At 35.6% G+C, this 18,937-nt stretch overlaps 1 protein-coding gene across 12 annotated transcripts; it reads left to right on the top strand.

Moving 5' to 3' along the window:
• Window positions 1–3,782: 3,782 nt before the first annotated feature.
• On the top strand, window positions 3,783–9,224 carry LOC147482668 (chaperone protein dnaJ 15-like). 12 transcript variants are annotated; one of them, XM_086578367.1, is made up of 11 exons: window positions 3,783–4,001; window positions 4,154–5,210; window positions 5,304–5,338; window positions 5,415–5,563; window positions 5,783–5,955; window positions 6,696–6,944; window positions 7,590–7,674; window positions 7,773–7,862; window positions 7,940–8,048; window positions 8,140–8,288; window positions 8,911–9,224. In XM_086578367.1, exons 7-11 carry the CDS (start codon window positions 7,627–7,629, stop codon window positions 8,938–8,940), a joined length of 426 nt encoding a protein of 141 aa, XP_086434493.1. In that variant the 5' UTR covers window positions 3,783–4,001; window positions 4,154–5,210; window positions 5,304–5,338; window positions 5,415–5,563; window positions 5,783–5,955; window positions 6,696–6,944; window positions 7,590–7,626; the 3' UTR covers window positions 8,941–9,224. The 12 variants fall into 11 exon arrangements, 5 of the variants coding, with proteins under 5 accessions (XP_086434493.1, XP_086434496.1, XP_086434495.1 ...); XR_015205366.1 differs by having other exon boundaries at window positions 3,790–4,001; window positions 7,940–7,980; XR_015205365.1 differs by having other exon boundaries at window positions 3,790–4,001.
• Window positions 9,225–18,937: the final 9,713 nt, after the last annotated feature.

The raw sequence follows: 18,937 nt of genomic DNA, 5'->3' as shown, positions 1-18,937 counted from the left end.
ATGGTAAAATGAAAGTGTGCATCGATTTCACGATCCTTAACAAAGCTTGCCCGATTCATCCCTACCCTTTTTTGCGGATATCAGAACGGGTAGATGCCACATCTGGCTACCCGCGATTATCATTTATAGATGTTTCTTCAGGATACCACCAGATTCCACTATCTATTAAAGACCAAGAAGCAACTGCATTCATAACTTATTAATGAATTTTTTGTTACCAGGTCATGCCTTTTGGTTTAAAAAACACGGGTGACACTTATCAGAGGATGATCAACACCATATTTGGAGATATGTTAGGCAAGATAATGGAGGCGTACATTGATGACATGATTGCAAAATCCAAGCATAAGGGAGATCACATCTCTGACTTACAATCGGTTTTTGATAGAATTGAAGAATTTAATATGCGGCTCAATCCTTCGAAATGCACTTTCGGGCTAATCTCCAGAAATTTTCTGGGGTATTTGATGACTCGTCGAGGCATCAAAGCTAACCCAGAGCAGATCTGATCCATTCAAGCCATGCCAGCACCAAAAACAAAAAAAGAGATTCAACAGTTTACAGGACGCTTAGCAGCTCTCAACAGTTTCATCTCTACATACTCGGGCAGATGTCGTCCTTTCTTTCAGACTTTAAAGGACTCAGCAGGGTGGAATGATGACTGTGAAAATGCCTTCCAATCCATCAAGGAATACTTAGTCTCGCCACCAATGTTGGCCAGCCCGATACAGGCAACTGCCGGAGTTTAGTTGGCGCTACAAAACAACAAATCGATCCAGTAGATCTTGTTCATCGATGGAGAAGACGTTCGTCCAATCTTCTTCATTAGTAAGACCCTAACGGGGGTGGAAACTAGATATGCGAGAGTTGAAAAAATCGCTCTAGCATTGGTTCATGCTGCCAGACGCCTCAAGCCATACTTCCAAGGAAGATTGGTTAAGGTATACACTAAATACCCATTTCGCAAAATTTTCCATAGTGCTCAGAAATCAAGCAGACTGGCTAAATGGGACATCTATTTAAGCGCTTACAACATTGTCTTTAAACCTCGCATTTCAGAAAAGGGTCACACCCTTGTATCCCTAATGACAAATTTTCCAATTGACGATTTTGTCCTTGAAATCAACCAAGACGAGGGCATCTCTAGTGAAGCGCCAGCAGTTGGGGACGAGGAAGGCCCAACAAATCTTACGACCCCATCACTCGATTCATAGATAGTTTACATGGACGCCTAACACAACAAAGTTGGCTCTGGATTAGGATGGGCTTTTATCAAGCCAGACAATTAGTAGTTTGGGCCGACAGTTCCTTAGAACTGGTCCTTGAAGTAATTTTCTTTTGTTTTTCAGATTATCACTTATCAATAAAATGCATTATTCTACATTTCTTTATTTTCATTCAGTTAGTTATTCAATAATAATATATATTAATTACTCAATTACCATTCTTAAAGACAAGCAGTTGATAGAAAAGCTAAACTATAAAAAACATATACAAATTCAAAAGTCATGGAGTTTGCGTTTGCAACACCTCTCTCCATGCACCCAAAAGTCGTGGAGTTTGCATTTTCAATATCTCTCTTCACGTACCAAAAAGTCATGAGGTTTGCGTTTTTAACACCTCTCTCCATGCACCAAAAAGTCGTAGAGTTTACGTTTTGAACACCTCTCTCCATGCACCAAAAGCCGTGGAGTTTGAATTTTCAACACCTCTATCCACGCCCCAAAAAGTCATGGGGTTTGCGTTTTCAACACCTCTCTTCATGCACTAAAAGTGGTGGAGTTTGTGTTTTCAACACCTCTCTCCACACACTAAAAAATCATGGGGTTTGCATTTTCAATACCTCTCTCCATGCACCAAAAAGTCATGGAGTTTGCGTTTTCAGCACCTCTCTCCATGCACTAAAAAGCCGTGGAGTTTACGTTTTCAACATTTTTTTCCATGCACCCAAAAAAAAAATCATCAAGTAAGCAGTGGCATACAAGAAGACACCAGGCACACCATTTTTAGTCCCATCTTCAATAGCACGATTGGGGGCGGCTTGGACCCGTCGATTTCTGTAAACGGTGGCTGCTTCTCCATAGTTTCAACGTCCTTTTCAGAAACAAGAATATTAGAAATCATAGCCTCATGGTTTAAAGCAACATGATGTGGCTGATGCTCAACACCCTGGATAAATTTTCCCTAACCAGCTCCTTTGGCTACTATCAATACCAACACTAGCATTAACAGATGTCATGTTAAATGGGCGGTTGCTACTATCAGCTTTGTCATGCACTTGCATCACATATATTTCAATCACACTGTTTCATTCATTTGCAGTAATATAATGTTTATTCTTCACTGCAAGGAATGAATTTCATCCGACGAAGAGGGGGCGGTGTATGTACCAGTGTACTTGTACCTCTACGAACGACCATCATTGGGTACTACTATAAAAGCCGCCTACTAATGAAGCGTGTTTGCTTGCCCACTACTATGGCAGTCCCGTTTGCCTACTAGTGAGGCATGCTTGCTTGCCCGCTATTATGGCATCGCTTGCCTACTAGTGAGGCGGGTTTGCTTGCCCGCTACTGTGGCAGTCCTACTTGCCTACTAGTGTGGCATTCGAGCATGACTTCTATTGGAGCAATAACAATACCCACTAATATGGCACCCAAGTTATATATAGCAGGTCCGGAAATATGTCAAGGAATTTTTTCCATATAAAGCTTTTTGAAAGATTTCATACAAAAAGGGAAATATCTTATCAAATAAGGAAAGGATATTTTAAGCAATAAGAAGCTTAACATATTCATTTTCCTATAAATACCGAACAATCATTTCAAACAAAAAACTACGTGCATTTTTTAGACTTGATTCTAGAGAACGATTTGGATACGTAGGCAGCCATTGGTGGTACTGTCTCTCTCACTTCATATCAACATCTCCAACAAGATCATTAGTGTGTTTGCGTGAGTTCTCACCCAAACATGTTCATACTATGTAAATCTAGATCATTCCTAAAGATTATCACTTAGAACTTATATAATTTGGTATTAAGATGATGTAAATGGCATAAATATGGTATTGAGGTAATAGGCACAAATTGTCTATTGTTATTGGATTGTTTCAAATTTAGTTGTTTCATTGACGATGCTTAGTGTAGTGGGTGCTTGTGGTTGCCTATTTTACGGATTTCAAGCTTTGGGTTTACTTTATTTTGGTTTGGTTAGATATTGTTCTTCTAATCCTTTATTATTTGGTCAAGATGCTAAAGGAGATAATGTGTATTTAAGCTTTTGGAAGGGATAGGTGTTACTGATTGTCAATGTTGCTTCTCAAAATACTTCATATTCTTATTTTATGTCTATATTAAGAAATTTTTCTCCATGTAGTTGATTGGGTTTGGTAATATTACAATTGTACAACTTGATTCTACCAATACTTGAATGACATCCGTGAAAGTTATATAATTTAAAATCAAGTTGTGTTTGTAAATTCAGACTTTTGGTGACACGCATCTACTAAGGAAGTCCAGACAGATCCAGTGGCTATAATGTGTTGATTGGCTTTGGTCCTTTGCACAAGGTATACATTTCTTATTGCAAAATTCAGGTTCAGTTCGGGGTTTACCACTCGAATCGGTAGATTAGTTTGTCATTGAATGTTTACTACTGAAAATGTTTTTATTGTGATGACATCCATGCATCTTTAAGATCAATATCTATTGTAAAACCCCATATTTTTGGGCCTTTGGTGAGTTGTGCTTGATAAAACCCAATAACATTGAACATAAAAAAAAATAATAATAAAAAAATAAAAAGAAAAAAGAAAAAAGAAAAAAGGAGAGAATACGTTCGGGCTCCTCTCTCGCTCTCGGTCTTTCGATGTAAATTGGGAGGGTTTCCCTCTCAGTCTCTCGATCTCTCTCCGGAAATGGGGGGGATGGTCAACCTGTGTATGCAGCTAACTTCTTGACTGCAACAAATCGTCCCAATCACATTAATCTTGTCACAGTGGTATGTCCTTCAGGTTCTGATTATTTTTAAAGCAGTTTCTTTTTAGATAGAAAACATGAAATTCCTTTGCTCTTTTTATTATGTATTTTGTGCTTTTTTTACCGTTTTGGTAGGTCATTTCACTCATTTGTTCTAACTTTCAAAAGCATTAGCCCTTGCATTACTTTCTTTTAGGGGCTGCTGAATTGTGAAGTGAAGATATGGACTTTGGCAAGTAAAGAAGGGTGGCTGCTACCAAGTGACGCTGAATCGTGTTGTGTATATAGAGTATGGTCCAAATCCCACGGCCACACGCATGGATTATATTACAGAATTTACTGTTGCAGTGCCTATTTTGATTCTTACTGGAACAAGTGATTGTTTACCCGATGGGGAGCATGTGGTTCAGGTTTATTGTGTTCAAACACACGCTATTCAACAATATGTGTTGGAGTTGTCTCAGTGCTTGCCTCCAACCACAGAAACCACCGGCTTAGAGAAATCAGACTCTGGTGTTTATTCAGAACTCAATCCACCTAGTTCAGATGGGTTTGGTTCTGTAGATTCAGTTACAGTAAGTGATGCACCCGAGATGCCCACACCAGTAAGCAGGTCTGAGAGCACACCTATACGTAAATACCCGACAAGTTTGGGAGATTCCAGCATCCTTCTAGTAAAGATTGTTTACTATTTTTAGAAATGTATGGCGTACAGTGTGTGGTGGTTGACTGGTGGTGTGCATTATGTGGACTGGTGGTGCAGTGTGTGAGCTGGTGGTGTGCGGTGTGTGGTGGTGCACTGGTTGTTTGCGTTGTGTGGACTGGTGGTTTGTGTCGTGGAAACTTGGTTAGTCTGTGAGTGTGGTGCTGTGTGCTGGGTGCTGCTGCTGCTGGGTGGAGTGTGTGCTAGGTGCTGCTGCTGGGTACCTGCATGCTTCTTGCTGCTGCTGGGTGTTGCTGCTGATGCTGGTGTCGCTGCTGGTGCCTGCTGCTTCCATGAACCTGCTGGTGCTTGCTGTTGCCTGGTGTTGCTGCTGCCGCTGGTGCCTGGTGCTGCTGCTGCTTGCTGCTGCTGGTGGTGGTGTCACTGCTGGTGCCCTTGGTGTTTAGTTCTTCTGTGAAGACTAAGTATCAAAAGCCTTTGGTACTTAAGTCATGATGGCCTTACTGCTTCTGGCAACCGTTTCCGCAGAGTACGCGATGTGGATCTGAAGCATGATTTCCCTTTATCGTAAGTGTTTTTGCTCTCTCTCTCTCTCTCTCGTGTGTGGGGGTGTGTTATTTTGTTGTCTTTTTTAATTAAAAAGATTAAGTGAAATGACAGGTAGAGGTGGATAAGTTTGAGGGTTTTGTAGCAAGGTAATTAGCCGAAAACTTCTTTTTCTAATTTATCAATGTTTAAAGTGGGCCATTGAGTATAATAGAATTTCTATAGGTCTGTATGTATGTCAGCAGAACAGCTATATCAACAACATCGACGACCAGCAAAGGTGTTGGTGCTGCTGCTCAATTTTCGAAATCCAGTAAATAAACTGAACATGTTGGTGGTGGGGCTTGGGTTCTTCCAAATACCTTGCTGCTGAGGTATATCTCTCTCTTGCGCTCAATTAATAAGGTGAATAACCACATTGGAAGCATTAGGTATGACAAATAAACAGGCTTCTTTGTAAGATATGTCTTTTTTCTGTGTATGTATGCGCTCCTGTTGAATATTCAAGTTTTCTTTTTGTCTGGTTTTCTTGATTACGGTGTGTATATATTTAAGTTGAATACTCTAAAGATGTCTTTAATCATTGGTTGTAGAGAGGAAATGACATTCCTCATTCACCGGTGATGTGCGCATACTTAATTGTGGAGACTGCTGGAGCCAAATTGTTTATTGACAATTCTAAAGTTACCCCAGAGGTGATGACTCACTTGAAGGACTCAGGAGTAGAGTTGAGACTGTATGAATCGATTCTCTCCGAAATAGATAGGTATCTTCTTTTTTTCCTTTATCTTTTTTTTCTGTTAAGTTTGAATTTTACTTTATTGGTATAGGACTAGGTCATATTATCTTCTTCCCTGGCTATTGTCATTTTACTAAGTATAGTTTTTATTTTTATGGCAATTTTAGTTAGTATAAGTAGGTTGTTAAAGCACACTGTTTGATTGGTGACAATACAAATAATTAAAAACAAAAAATGTTTGAAAGAAAAATAATTGCTATATGAACTTTTACCACAAAATGAATGGCCAAGTGCAATAAATTTGGCCCATGAAATGCTTTAATTTATTTGTTTAAATGTCTATGTGCATAGCCCTTGGTTATAAGATTGTATGATGATGTACAATGGACAAAGATGTTTAAGGATGAAATTTAATGTATTGGTTAGTCTACTGTTTTTCTGACGATAGTCAAGCAAAACAATGTTTGATTCTTTGCAAATATGTTCTAAAGAGGGAAGGAAAATAATTGCAGCAATTATTCTTGCTGAGAGGTCGTATGGCCCAGGACTTGTAATGTTTTTCATGCAGGATTCAGTAATCTTGATTTATTGAAATGTCTGCAATGTAAACAATTTCCTTGGTTGAAGCATATGCTTACTTTAAAATGTATTAGTTAAGTGATTAATAAGCTACGAATGCTCCTGCTTATCGAAATTATACATTTGCTCACTTAAGCATGATTATCTATATGGAAGCATAATCTGTTCTAAAGGTTCATAGTTTTTAGGTTAGCAGCCAAAGGTGTACAACTCTGGTTGGGTACTTCGTCTGTGAATGCTGCAATTGTCAACACCTACAGATCTGCTTGTGATAAATATCTTGTAAAACTATTAAGTAAGAACAAAAGTGGAGCACTTGAAAGGCCAAATGGGCGGATTGCACATCCCTCTGCAGTGTACAGAATTTCCCCCATCTCTATGGCCAAGGCAGTGAAAAACAAAGCTGAACTGGAAGGGATGCAGAGTTCACACTTGAGGTACATAATACCTTTTACGTGAATGTGATATATATGATCCTGGTTTGAACCGTGGTTCATGCACACAGCTCACTCCTATTAAAAGAGATTCTTATCCCGGAAAAGGTGTAGCATGTCTCTCTTATATATCTGTAGGTATCTATAGGGACATAAATCTGCCCGATTCTGGTCTAAATAGTCAATCCATGATTTGGTCACTGATATTACCACTCTTAATGCACATTATTTAGAATGAAATAATTTGTTGACAACAGTGTAATCTGGTTTACCAGTACAGTGAAATCTTCTATGTGTGATCTTGTGTACTCAATTTGACACTTTACCTGTTTTGAGACGTCATATGCAGTAATAGTTGTGATATATTCTTTGCACACACACACACACACACCCCCCGTCTGCCCTGGTTAGCTCCTCCCTGGGCACGTGTGACATCGTTGACTTGAAGTGACAAGGTAACATAGGTGCAATTCAGTTATGATGCATGTAATGGAGTAATGTAATTGCATGATTCAACCGAATTCATTGTTGGTGAACATCACTGAACTTTGATCTCATTTGAATATGACCATGTAAGCTTTGTTCACTGATTGAATGTTTGTTCATATTGAATAGATGAAGAATGATATGATGGTTGTGTTTTTGCAGAAACAAGAGGAGGGAAGCGAAGAGTGGAAGTTGTTAGATGCATGCATCAACCCAAAGGACTGAGCAATGCAAAGAGGCGAACCTAGTTAGTGATAACTATTGTTGTATTTGATCAGTTTTATAGGCGTTTTGTCATTCTGTTTATGCCCACAGGTTGTAATTAGTCTTTGTTTATGTCCAAAGGAAGATAGTGAGAAGACCGGTAAGGTTACATTTGCGGGAATGTACCTCTTGCATTTTCAAGTATACCATTTGGATTCAACTGTTAATGCGGTATGTAGTTCTATTTGCATCTTTGTTTGAGATCATAATCACAGGAGATGAACTTAGTGCCCATTCTTATGATGCAGTTAGCAATGGCGAAGGACCCTAAGGCTGCTTTCTTTAAAAGGTTGGAAGGTCTTCAACCGTGTGAAGTCTCTGAACTAAAACCTGGCACTTACATATTTGCTGTCTATGGTCTAAACTATTTCCCTTCTATTTAATTAGCTTCAGGTTCTGTTACTAGTATATTGGACATTTTATTAATTTCCATCTAAATTTTCTTTAGGGGACAATTTTTTCAAGGCTGCTAGCTATACCATTGAGGCTCTTTGTGCAAAATCTTTTGAGGATACCTCAGAGAAGCTGAAAGAGATTGAGTCACAAATCTTAAGGAAGATAAATGAATTGCGGCTATTTGAGACCGAATGTAGAAAGGTATGTCATTACTTTCCCAGCTAGAAAGTATCTGGTAAAAATAGTCCAAACTAAAGTGTGGTGGTTAACTGTGTAACTCTATATTTTGGATAATAAAATAATAGGGAAAAAAAAAAGTGGTTTAGGATTGTTTTACTATTAGTAGTGCCGATGGTTTGTTAGTGCATTCTTTTATTGAGTTGAACCTCAAGGTTTTGCTGTATTTATTCATTTCGTTTTCTACGTTGATCTTTAACCAAGGTTGGAAGTTGGAACTTATGCCACTCTAATCTGTTATAATGTAAGCCAGTTTCCATGTCATATGACACCAGGCTATATACTAGAAGGTAGAGGCAGTACCCGTTTAGTTGTATATGTCACCTTGTTGTTCATATAGCTTTTGGGGCTAAAGAGGCTCCCATAAGTGTTTTGCTGTGTATTAGTGTTGTGTTGTCAAATAGTAATGGCCTATAGCTTCTTTGATATCCTAGTGGCATGGTTACCTTCTTACTATGTTACTAATTTGGTAGACTAGAAACTATGTCACTTAGTTTTAATTAGTATAGTGAACCTATTGTTATATATATCTCACGTTACATTTTAATGTAGAAGTCTATCAAAACTCTTTTGTTAAATGAAACAGGTAATGCATGTGGCATTAGTTTGTTGCTGACCTTGAAGGATGGAGGTGGTCGATATTGCCACCTGGACACTTTATAATAAGAAGACTTTCTTTCTAGTTAGTTGTAAGCATAATGTAATGTATTCTTTTGCTTGGAAAATTGAAGTACTTGGTGTTTACAAGTGATTTGTATTGTACTTTTCGCTTGGAAAATTGAAATACTTGGTGTTTACAAGTGGCTTGATAATTTTGAGCGATTGCATGAATGTTTTATTCTTGAATAGGATTGACGGTGTGATTGTGTATTTTATGGAATTGATTGTTTTTTAAAAGAATTGTATCTTAGCTAGTTCGTATAGCACACCGGTGGATGTATAACAACCAATTTTTATTTTTATTTCTAAAATATATTTTGTGATGCCAAAACGACGTCACAAAATTTGTGATGCCATTTTGACGTCACAAGTATTTGTGACGTCAAAATGGCGTCACAAAAGTAATTGACGCCAAATTGTGTCGCCATATTTGTGACGCCAAAATGGTGTCACTAAAATTATTTGTGACGCTATTTTGGTGGCGTCACAAAAAAACTGTTTTGGTGTAGTGCTGCTCCCAATAGAACAAACCACCATAGTCTAATACTAAGTTGAACGTGTCCACTATATATGAACAAACAAAAAAAATATCAATAAATTATTACATTATAATAAAAGTATATGAGAATCAATATACAATTTCAATCTACAAACCCCCAAATTTTTCGAGCTAAATAAACTAAACAAAAGGATGACTCAAAGGGAATAACTTTGATTCTAATAAAAATACTTACTGAGACAACGCAACGCTCAAGCTTCCTCAAAAGAGCTTCAATTTATTCTTTGTCTTCACTTTGATATTCAATTTTATTTTTAAGGGTTCACACTTTCTTTTTGGTTCGACACTTTACTCTCTGTTTTTTTTTAAAATTTTTTGGATACTTTTTTTTTTTTTTTATCGAGTCAAAAATTTTTGGTTTACTTCCAACCGCACATGTATGTCCCATGACCTACGTAACTAATTGGGTTATTTAGCGCTAATTAGATAAACCCAGCTCACGTTCTTCCTGTTAGCGAAATCAGACAGATTGAGACGGCAAATAGACCGAGGTACTAAATTGACACAAATTGAGAGTTTGTGGTACTAATAGGTGAGGAAAAAAGTACGGTGCCATTTAGGGAAAAAAATTAAAGTACGTTGTACTAAATAGTCATAAACTCTTGTAGATTTAGCGCTATTACAACTTTTTATTTCAAGTGTTTTTTGGTATAATACCCATCATTAAATTACGAGACTTATGTTTGTTACATTTTGATAGAGGAAGAAGACCTAATTAAAGGAACTAGACAAAAGGTTGAAAAGAGAAAGGGGGAGAAGATGAGGGGATTAAGATCATTTTTTATTTTTACGTTTATTTTACTGAATTTGTTTTGGGTTGTCAGTTGTGGGCCATGAAACAGTTTCCAACTCGAATCTGATTCGATCTCCCATATAATGGCTATTTGGTTTAATATCTCCGTGTCGTGGAGAGAATGATCTCTCCTCATCAAGACTCATATATCCTATTATGTTTTACATCGAATTTTTTTGTATGTGGGCATGTGGGTCCAATAGTATATTGTCATGTGCCCATACAAGATACAAGTGATAGATTTAGCTTTAAAAAGAAACTAAATAAGGTGAGTTTTATTTGCAAGATTTTAGAGATGCAAACCGAAAATAAAACCAAAAAAAAATGGGGGGAAAAAAATATGTGGTGAGTTTTTTTTTCCCCCTCTTCCCACCCCAAAATATTGTTTATACCAGAAAAAAAAAATAAAAAAATCACATCCATAAGAAAAAGAACTTCCATTAAAAAGTTTATTTTTTTGCCAATAGAACAATAAAACTTCAGTACCCAAACAAATTAAAGAAAAAAATGAGAAAAAAAAAATGTTATGACAAACAAACTAAATAATTGTTCTATTATTGAAAAATGCTAAACATGATGACTATCATGTCCAAAATCATGGGATGCAATTCTTGTCACTTGTCAAAATATTGAAGAATGCTAAACATGACAATTATCATGTCTAAATGTCGAAAAGTAAAAAATGTGAGATTTTTTTTTCTTATAGAGTCAAGAATAATATTGATGAAAAACATGATGGAGGAGGAGGGAAAATAAGACGCCTAATAAAAAAGAATCATAATGCTAAATCCCACGTACTCTTTTTGTTTCCAATTTATTGTTGTTTAATTTTTGGTCTAATCCCTAAAATCTTGCAAATAAAACTCACTTTATTGGCTTATTTAGTTTCCCTTTAAAGCTAAATCTCTCATCAACTATGTTTAATACGAATGGACACATGGCAGTACACTATTGGAACCATGCACATATAACACCCCAAGTAATTTGGGAGATGTTTATTAAAAATAGTGTAGTTAGTTATTGGGGGTATGCTTGTAATTAAGTTAGTTATTAGGGTATGCTATTATTTTTTTGGGTGTGACCAAGATCACTCTTTCTTTGTGTGAACATCTAGCAGTAAGTGTACTTGTAGCTGCATGTGGGTGCTGAGTAAGAGTCGAACTAGTCAAATTGATCATGAAATATGATGTTGAGCTTTGCAATATATTCACTAGATGCACACATGTTCTTATACTGCTTCAATTTGTTTAACAGTGGATGTCATTGCAACCCTTTTAAGTGAAAGATTAGTCAGAGTCAGATACTAGCAAATCCTTGATTTTAATTGTTGTTATTGACATTTGACTCCCCTTTGAATGAGAAAGGAATATGATTAGTGCCTTGGGATTCTCTCAATTTTTTTGTAATAATTGTGATGTTAGGATACTTGAAAGAATGTGATGTGGGAGGACAAATATATTTTTTTTAATAAAAAATACAAATATCCGACAGACATAAATTGTCGCTCAAGAAACATATCCGATGGTAAAAAACAGCTGGAATACCCGACGGTTGATGACAGTAGGAATATCTGACTGTCAAAGGTAGCAGGAATATCAGTCGGCAAAGATCATCAACACCGATGACCTATTTCGACCAACAATAACCATCGGAAATCTATGCCGACCGAGCGTTTTCCGACAGTCTTACGACAGTTTTGATCTGTCGGGTAATACCTTTGGCGATAGCCATTGTCAGTCGGATAAAGTCGTTTCTTTTGTTGTGGGGACCAAGATCACTCTTTCTGTAACTCGACCAATTCTCTTTATAGAAGTTAGATTAGATTAGATTATGTACTATCCAATGGTACGTTATATGTGGAAATCTTGTGTTGTCTCATTTGGAAGTATTTGGAAAGATAGGAACAAGGTCCACCTCGATGGTAAGAAGCCAAAGTTGTGGAACTGCAAACACCATGTGTGATTACAAATCAAGATCACAGGTAAACTATCAAGGCCGGTCATTGTTACAACTCTCCTTTGAAGTTTGTGATTTTGAGTTTCTGAAATGTTGTTGTAAGGCACCACAAGTTAAGCAATGTACTTGGATCCCACTCGAGCCAGATATTGTTAAACTTAATTAATAATGACAGTGTGTCAATGGGAAATCTTGGACCTTCAGGGATTGTAATCTCTTTTAGAGGAAACATGAGTCAATTTTTGCATATATACACTCAGCATGAACATCGATAGCAAAGATAACTTCATAGCAGAGTGTATGGCTATCCTTATAGGTGTTGAGACAACTACACTTAGCAAAGGTTGGAAGAATTTGTGGATTGAAACCGACTCTGAAGCAGCAGTGAAAGCATTTGAAATTGGAACTGTTCCTTGGAGGTTGCTAAATTAATGAGATATAGTGGTGAGTTTAGTTTTAATGATTTGAAGTTCATTCTAAATCTTAAGATGGGAAAAATAGTGATGAATAAAAACAAATTTTTTTTCAAATTTTATTATTTATTGTTCTAGAGCTAAAAAGGTATGGAAAAAACAAGTTGCTTATTAATGGAAAAACATTGAAACTTGTGTGGGATTAAAACATGAAATGAAAATAGAGGAAATGAGATAACTTTATCACAAAGTCACACTCATTTGATGTCTTCAAATGAGTGTAATCAAATGAGTGTAATCTGTGTTTTTGAGATTTAAAAGACAAGGAAGTTTAGAGACAAGTTAATTGAAATGACAAGATTGAAAACAAGTATTGAATGCAATGAAGAACTTGAAAACAAAGAAAAACAAATGTATATTGAAATAAAAGAAATAACAAGACAAAAAAATAAATTGCAATAATATAAATCTACCTAAGAAAACCTGATAAAATTTGATATCAAATTTTGGGTTGTCAAACCAAAAATTGGATAATGTTTTCTCTCCCTACTTTTTGTTTTTATACTCTTACTTTTACAATGACTGATTTGACATCTCCATCTACAATTAAGACACCTCACACCTCACACATTGCTTTTTACTTTTTATTTTTCTTTTATGCTTTTGCTTTCCTCTTTCTTCTTAAGCAAGCTAGGGTTTGAGCAAGGCTACTTTTGAAACAAGGCCATCAATCTCCAATCTTCTGAGTTAATGACATAATTTTCAGTTTTCTAGGTTTGAGTCATTGATAGATGATCTTTGACTTTGATTTTGACTTTTTCAGCACTTTTTTATATAAGCTTGAGTCTTCATAAGAAGCGTTAATAAAGCTTTTTTTGGCACTAAAATACATATTTTTCTTATGATAAGTGGTCTGAAATGGCTGTAACCTACAAAAGACAGTAAAAACTATGAATTGTCTGTTTATTATGCATTTATTGCTTAAGAAATGTTGTAATGCAGTAATAGGAGATAAATATGCACATTTGGAACCTGATCAGTTACAACATAGGTGGTTAACATGTATAGAGAGCTTACATACGGGGAAAATTTCGACAAATCTAAAGAGAATGAAACTTCACAGCTGATTTGCTTGCTAAAAGATGAGTCACTTTAACTGAAAATGAAGTTTACACGTACCATTGATGGTAGGCCTAGTTAGCTGTAGAAATGGGAGTCTCCTTTCCAAAAAAATTTACATATTTTTGTGAGGATATAGTGTACCATACTTGTTTGTGGTGACATTTACGAAATGTAACGCATGAAATAGAGGGTCAGCAATTCAGCACGTTGTCAACCCTATACAACACTGTACAAAAAAAAAAAAAAAAACTAGCGTGTCCCTTGTATACCACAACAAGCCTAGTGGAGTCGCCTACTCCCTCTCTTATTGCTTACGGAGGCGATGCATCATTGAATCACTTCACAGTTTATTTTTTAGTCTTTTGTTTTTTTAAAGTCTAGTCAAGAGATTTTTAAAACATATATTTGATAAAAAAAAAACAACCAATAAAAAAAAACAGATAACATAAATTTGGTTGCCCAGACACAACAAAAGTCGGTGACAGTTTGAACTTTCAAAGCCACGGGGCTACAAGAAACTCTCCCCGTCATAAGGCTAAGTCCAATAGTACGGCAAAACACAAAATATAATGGAAATTGTGATTTAATAGTGCGTCAAATACTAACCCGCCAACGCTATCGGTATAAGTTTACCGTCAGTTTTAATGATATAGCGTATGGTCTGCACACCAATAGGAACAGCGGCTAGAAAATTTGTTTGACCAAATTTATTTTCAAAATCTTTAGTTTTGGTGAATTATCTTTGTATTTGTACACTAAAGAGAAATGGTAAAATGGGAAAGAAAAAAAAATTATTTCCTATACGCCTTTGGGAGTAGCGGCTAGAGAGTTTTTTTGTTTGTTTGTTTGTTTGTACGCTATTGCCAACGATGGCTAGAGAGGTGTGATTGTGATTTTTTTTGTTTTTTTTTTACGCCATTAGAGAAAACTATTGGGTCTTAAAACGCTATCCCACTAACCTTATACACCATTCTATTGGGGTTTGCTGCGATGGCGCTCCAAAACATTAGACTTAGCCTAACTAACCCAGAAATTGAATGAAACTCTAAACCAGATATTATGATATCAAATAAATATGGACAACATCACAACATCAATATTTTCGATTTAAAAATAAGAATTGTCTAAGTTTGAAATTTATCAACGACTTGATGTGGTCATGTGGATCCAAAACTGACATCCACCGACAAATGATCTGCTGACGAAAGGATTAATGAACACATGGCAGAGTTGAGCGGGTAAAATCTAAACAGTGCAGAATTCAATTCCAACTAGGGGTGACTTCGGATCGGATCGGATTAACCTCTTTCGGAATTTTTCCAAATTTTTTTCGGAACCTAATATGCTAGCCAAATCTGATCCAATTTTTTTTCGGATTCAAAATATATTTCCAATTTCGGAACTTTCGGAAATTTTGGAATAACTTCGAAAATTCGAATACTTGGTAAATTTTCAAAGATCTCTTTACTTTCAATTATTTTTGGAATATAAATGCGCCAATGTTCATTGTAGGAGAGAAAACCATGTCCACAACACTAATGTACCAACAACAATACGCGACTTGTTTAATTGAGAAAACCCATTTTCATTCAAAACAAGTGATCCAAAAAAAACGAGAAAAAGAACTCCGCACCACCAATAGCAAGCATTGCATTACGTTGAGGTCCGGGTATTTATAATGTTTCATCTTTTTTTTCGTGTGTGAAAATTGAAGCGTGAAGTGTCTGCGATAAATAATGGATTATGGTCTTGGACAACAAAGTAGCTTTTACATAATAATATTCTATCTATGGAATTTGGCTTTTGGATTGGTCCGGAAGTCATTGTATGACTCAATGACATTTTTTTCATATCATCATTGTTGTTATGGCAGACGGTGTAATGATAGTAAGTGGTCCAATTCAAGTGGGGAAGTAGCGGGTAGGTTATGTTTTGTTTTGTTTTGAAAGTAAAAACTAGAAAATGAATGAAGCGGTCGAGATCTAATCAGTGGATAGTGAGAGAAGTATATATTTTCGGAATAAATTGGAAATAATATCGGAAATTTCAGAATTTTCGGATCGGATCGGATTTTAGAATTATATCCAAATCCGATCCAATTTTTTTTCGGAAATCGGAAAATCGGCCTATGAAAACTACACCCAGAGCCAGACCAATTTCAGGTTGGATTTCGAAAAAATCGAAAATTCGGCAAAAAGAGACACCCCTAATTCCAACCCCTACCTTACTTGAATTAACAACTCACATGTACTTGCATGCACCTTATATTGGCTTCATTCAATGTACAGCTCACGTACAACGATACACTTGCACTGAATTGTACTTACAACAAGCTTAGACTGTTGAAGCAGAGATCGGAGACTTTGGTTTTAAATAACGAGTCAACGTTGCCAAAAATTGGGGATTTCGTGCAATCATGCATCCTCCTTTGATTTTTCTACAGATTATCTCACTGAATATGGCTGACTAGTGTTCAAATTCTCATGCCTACGTCTGTTGGTTATATTGACTTGGCGTCCTTAAGTGTGATGAGTAGTCAGCACGCTAAGGACTTTGACCATGGGGATTGCTAGATTTTGTTTCGGTAGGTCATTTTACATTGAGCTGTGCCACACTAAACACATGCTGCCATATCGCATAAAGTCATAAACAAATCGATCCAAAATGGATGTCGCTTAGTGGTTTGACGCAATAACATCCATTTTCCATTCAATTAAAAAAAAACATAATTCAGTGCAAAATGATTGTTGTAGTAGAAATAAGTCAAACAATGGTGCAAATCCATCTTGTATTGTAAATGCAAAGTAGAATACGGGTGGAACACTTGCAACCATGTATTTGTATGTATTTATGTATTTGTCATTATTTTTTTTTTCCCAAAAGTATGACCAAGTGGAGGTCATATTTTTTTCCCCAAAACTGTCACAACTATACCATGATGAAAAGCCTTTTAACAATGAAAAATGTGATAAATACTTTTAAAACTGTCACAATATAACATAGTATTTGTGATGGTTTTGGAAGAATTGTGATATGTTATGTCTAGAATAGTCACATAAAAGGGACCTTTTGCATAAAAGTGTTTATACAACCGTGATAAATTATTTATCTTTTTCAAAAATTTATATAAAAAAGTCATTCAGGAAGACTTTGACCTACACTCAATCTGCACAACATAAACTACTAAATACACCTGATGGAAGTTGTCTACACAAAGCTAACCCATTGTATTTCAAAATAGCATTCATACACGCTCATTCCATTGAAACATTCCAATACAAGACTTCGATAACCAATACATTTAACCAATAAAAAATTAAAATGATCAATCGCAATGAATGCATTCTAACCCAGGCCAGAAGGAAAATCATCCCAATCTCGCCAATAGTACGCTCAACTTCCATAGGTCTCTCCTCAAAGTGCTTCGTAGTATTCGTCCTGCAAGAAAGTAATCTGTTGTCAACTAACAAGCTAATCAAATCCACACATAAATGAGTTTTTTCTTAACATGCATGAAAATTTTGAAATAAGAAAAAACATCATATATATGGAGAAACACGGTTGTCAAGAATATATTTCACTATTGAGAAAGAAACCATAAAGACATGGATACCTCATACTTTTCTCAAACTTTATTAATAGATACTAACTCGAGATCAAAATTTGCTTATAATTAAATAAAAATGGTAACGAGACAACCCATTTGAAGTTAATGGCATAAATTAAGTACACAATCAATTATTAGTTTTTTTCTTTTTTCTTTTTTCTTTTAAGGTAGAAAGCGAAACTAATTGGAAATCATTGGTAGGAAGACATCTACATGCATAAATATACAACGTTGGCCTGGATATTTGTTAACCTAAAAGAAAAATGCAGCCATGCATGCAGACATGGGACAAGGGGGGTCAAAATACTAAATAACATAAGTCTCTAAAAGTGGTTGTTTAGAACTTTAGGTTGACACTTAATACAGTAACGTAGCGGAAATGATATTAAAAGTTTATTATAACATAAAAGAGATAAATTAAAACATAAATTTATTGATAATATTGAAGAGTTTATTATAATTTTCGTTCATGAAGCTCTTTATATAGAGAACTCCATCAAATCATCGTAGAAACCTACTAAAACACTAAGAAATATTTTCCTAATCTATCTATATCATAATAGTAACCTTCTAAGACTACTAGAACTCATAAATTAGACTTCTAGACACTTCTGAATTGTACTTAAATAATAAAAACGAAAATATAATTTGTTTTTAGTAAATTTTGATTTACTAAAAACAATTAGAAAATAACCATAGGCTCTATGTTCTACATCATTCTCCCATTCTTTAAAATAACTCGCCTTCAAGTTCTGCATAGGAATGACAATTTTTCGATTGGAGCAGGGCGAAGTAGACACAATAGTTTGATTCTTCCATCTTTTCTTTTGACAATTCGACACAAAATTCTTGAGGCAAACACGAACATCAATCAATTTTTCACACAATTTCAAGTATGAGTTTTTACAAATAAATTTCTTTGGAAAACTATGATATACCATATTCTCCTCCTCTCTAATAACAATAATTAACTCCTCCTCAAGTTCTTGCTTAAGATTAGAAATATTGACAACTTCTATAGCAACAAGTGGCATTATCTCATGCAAATTAACATCATCTCCTAAACCTTTAACAACATTAACCTTCTCTTGAATATTTTTCTCCTCCTCAAAACAAATATTTACTACTTGTTCTTTCTCTACAATTTGATGGGATATTGAAACAATTGTAAACACTTGAGTTTCATCTTTCTGGGGAGTAGAATACACAATACAATCTTCAAGAGTGGATATAGAAATTATCTTTTCACATAGTGGTGGAGATGGAGATGACTTCTTAGTAATATAAGCTCGATTTTCAGAAATCACTTTTTTACTCATGTCAGAAAGTCATTGTCTTTGCTCCTGTTGTTGTCTCCTCTCTTTTTCTTGTTGCAATCTACGATGATTCTCTTCTTTTTCTCGTTGCAAACAACAATAATTCTCTTTAGCAAGTTGTTGAGCATACATTTGTTCTCCAGCAACTCTTTGTGTGTAAAGTTGTTGTTGTCTAATATTCTCTTGA

This window comes from Coptis chinensis, chromosome 8, assembly GCF_015680905.1.
Source record: "Coptis chinensis isolate HL-2020 chromosome 8, ASM1568090v1, whole genome shotgun sequence".
Lineage (NCBI taxonomy): Eukaryota > Viridiplantae > Streptophyta > Magnoliopsida > Ranunculales > Ranunculaceae > Coptis > Coptis chinensis.
The sequence above is the reverse complement of the archived record's forward strand: the minus strand, read 5'-3'. Positions and strand labels throughout refer to the sequence as shown.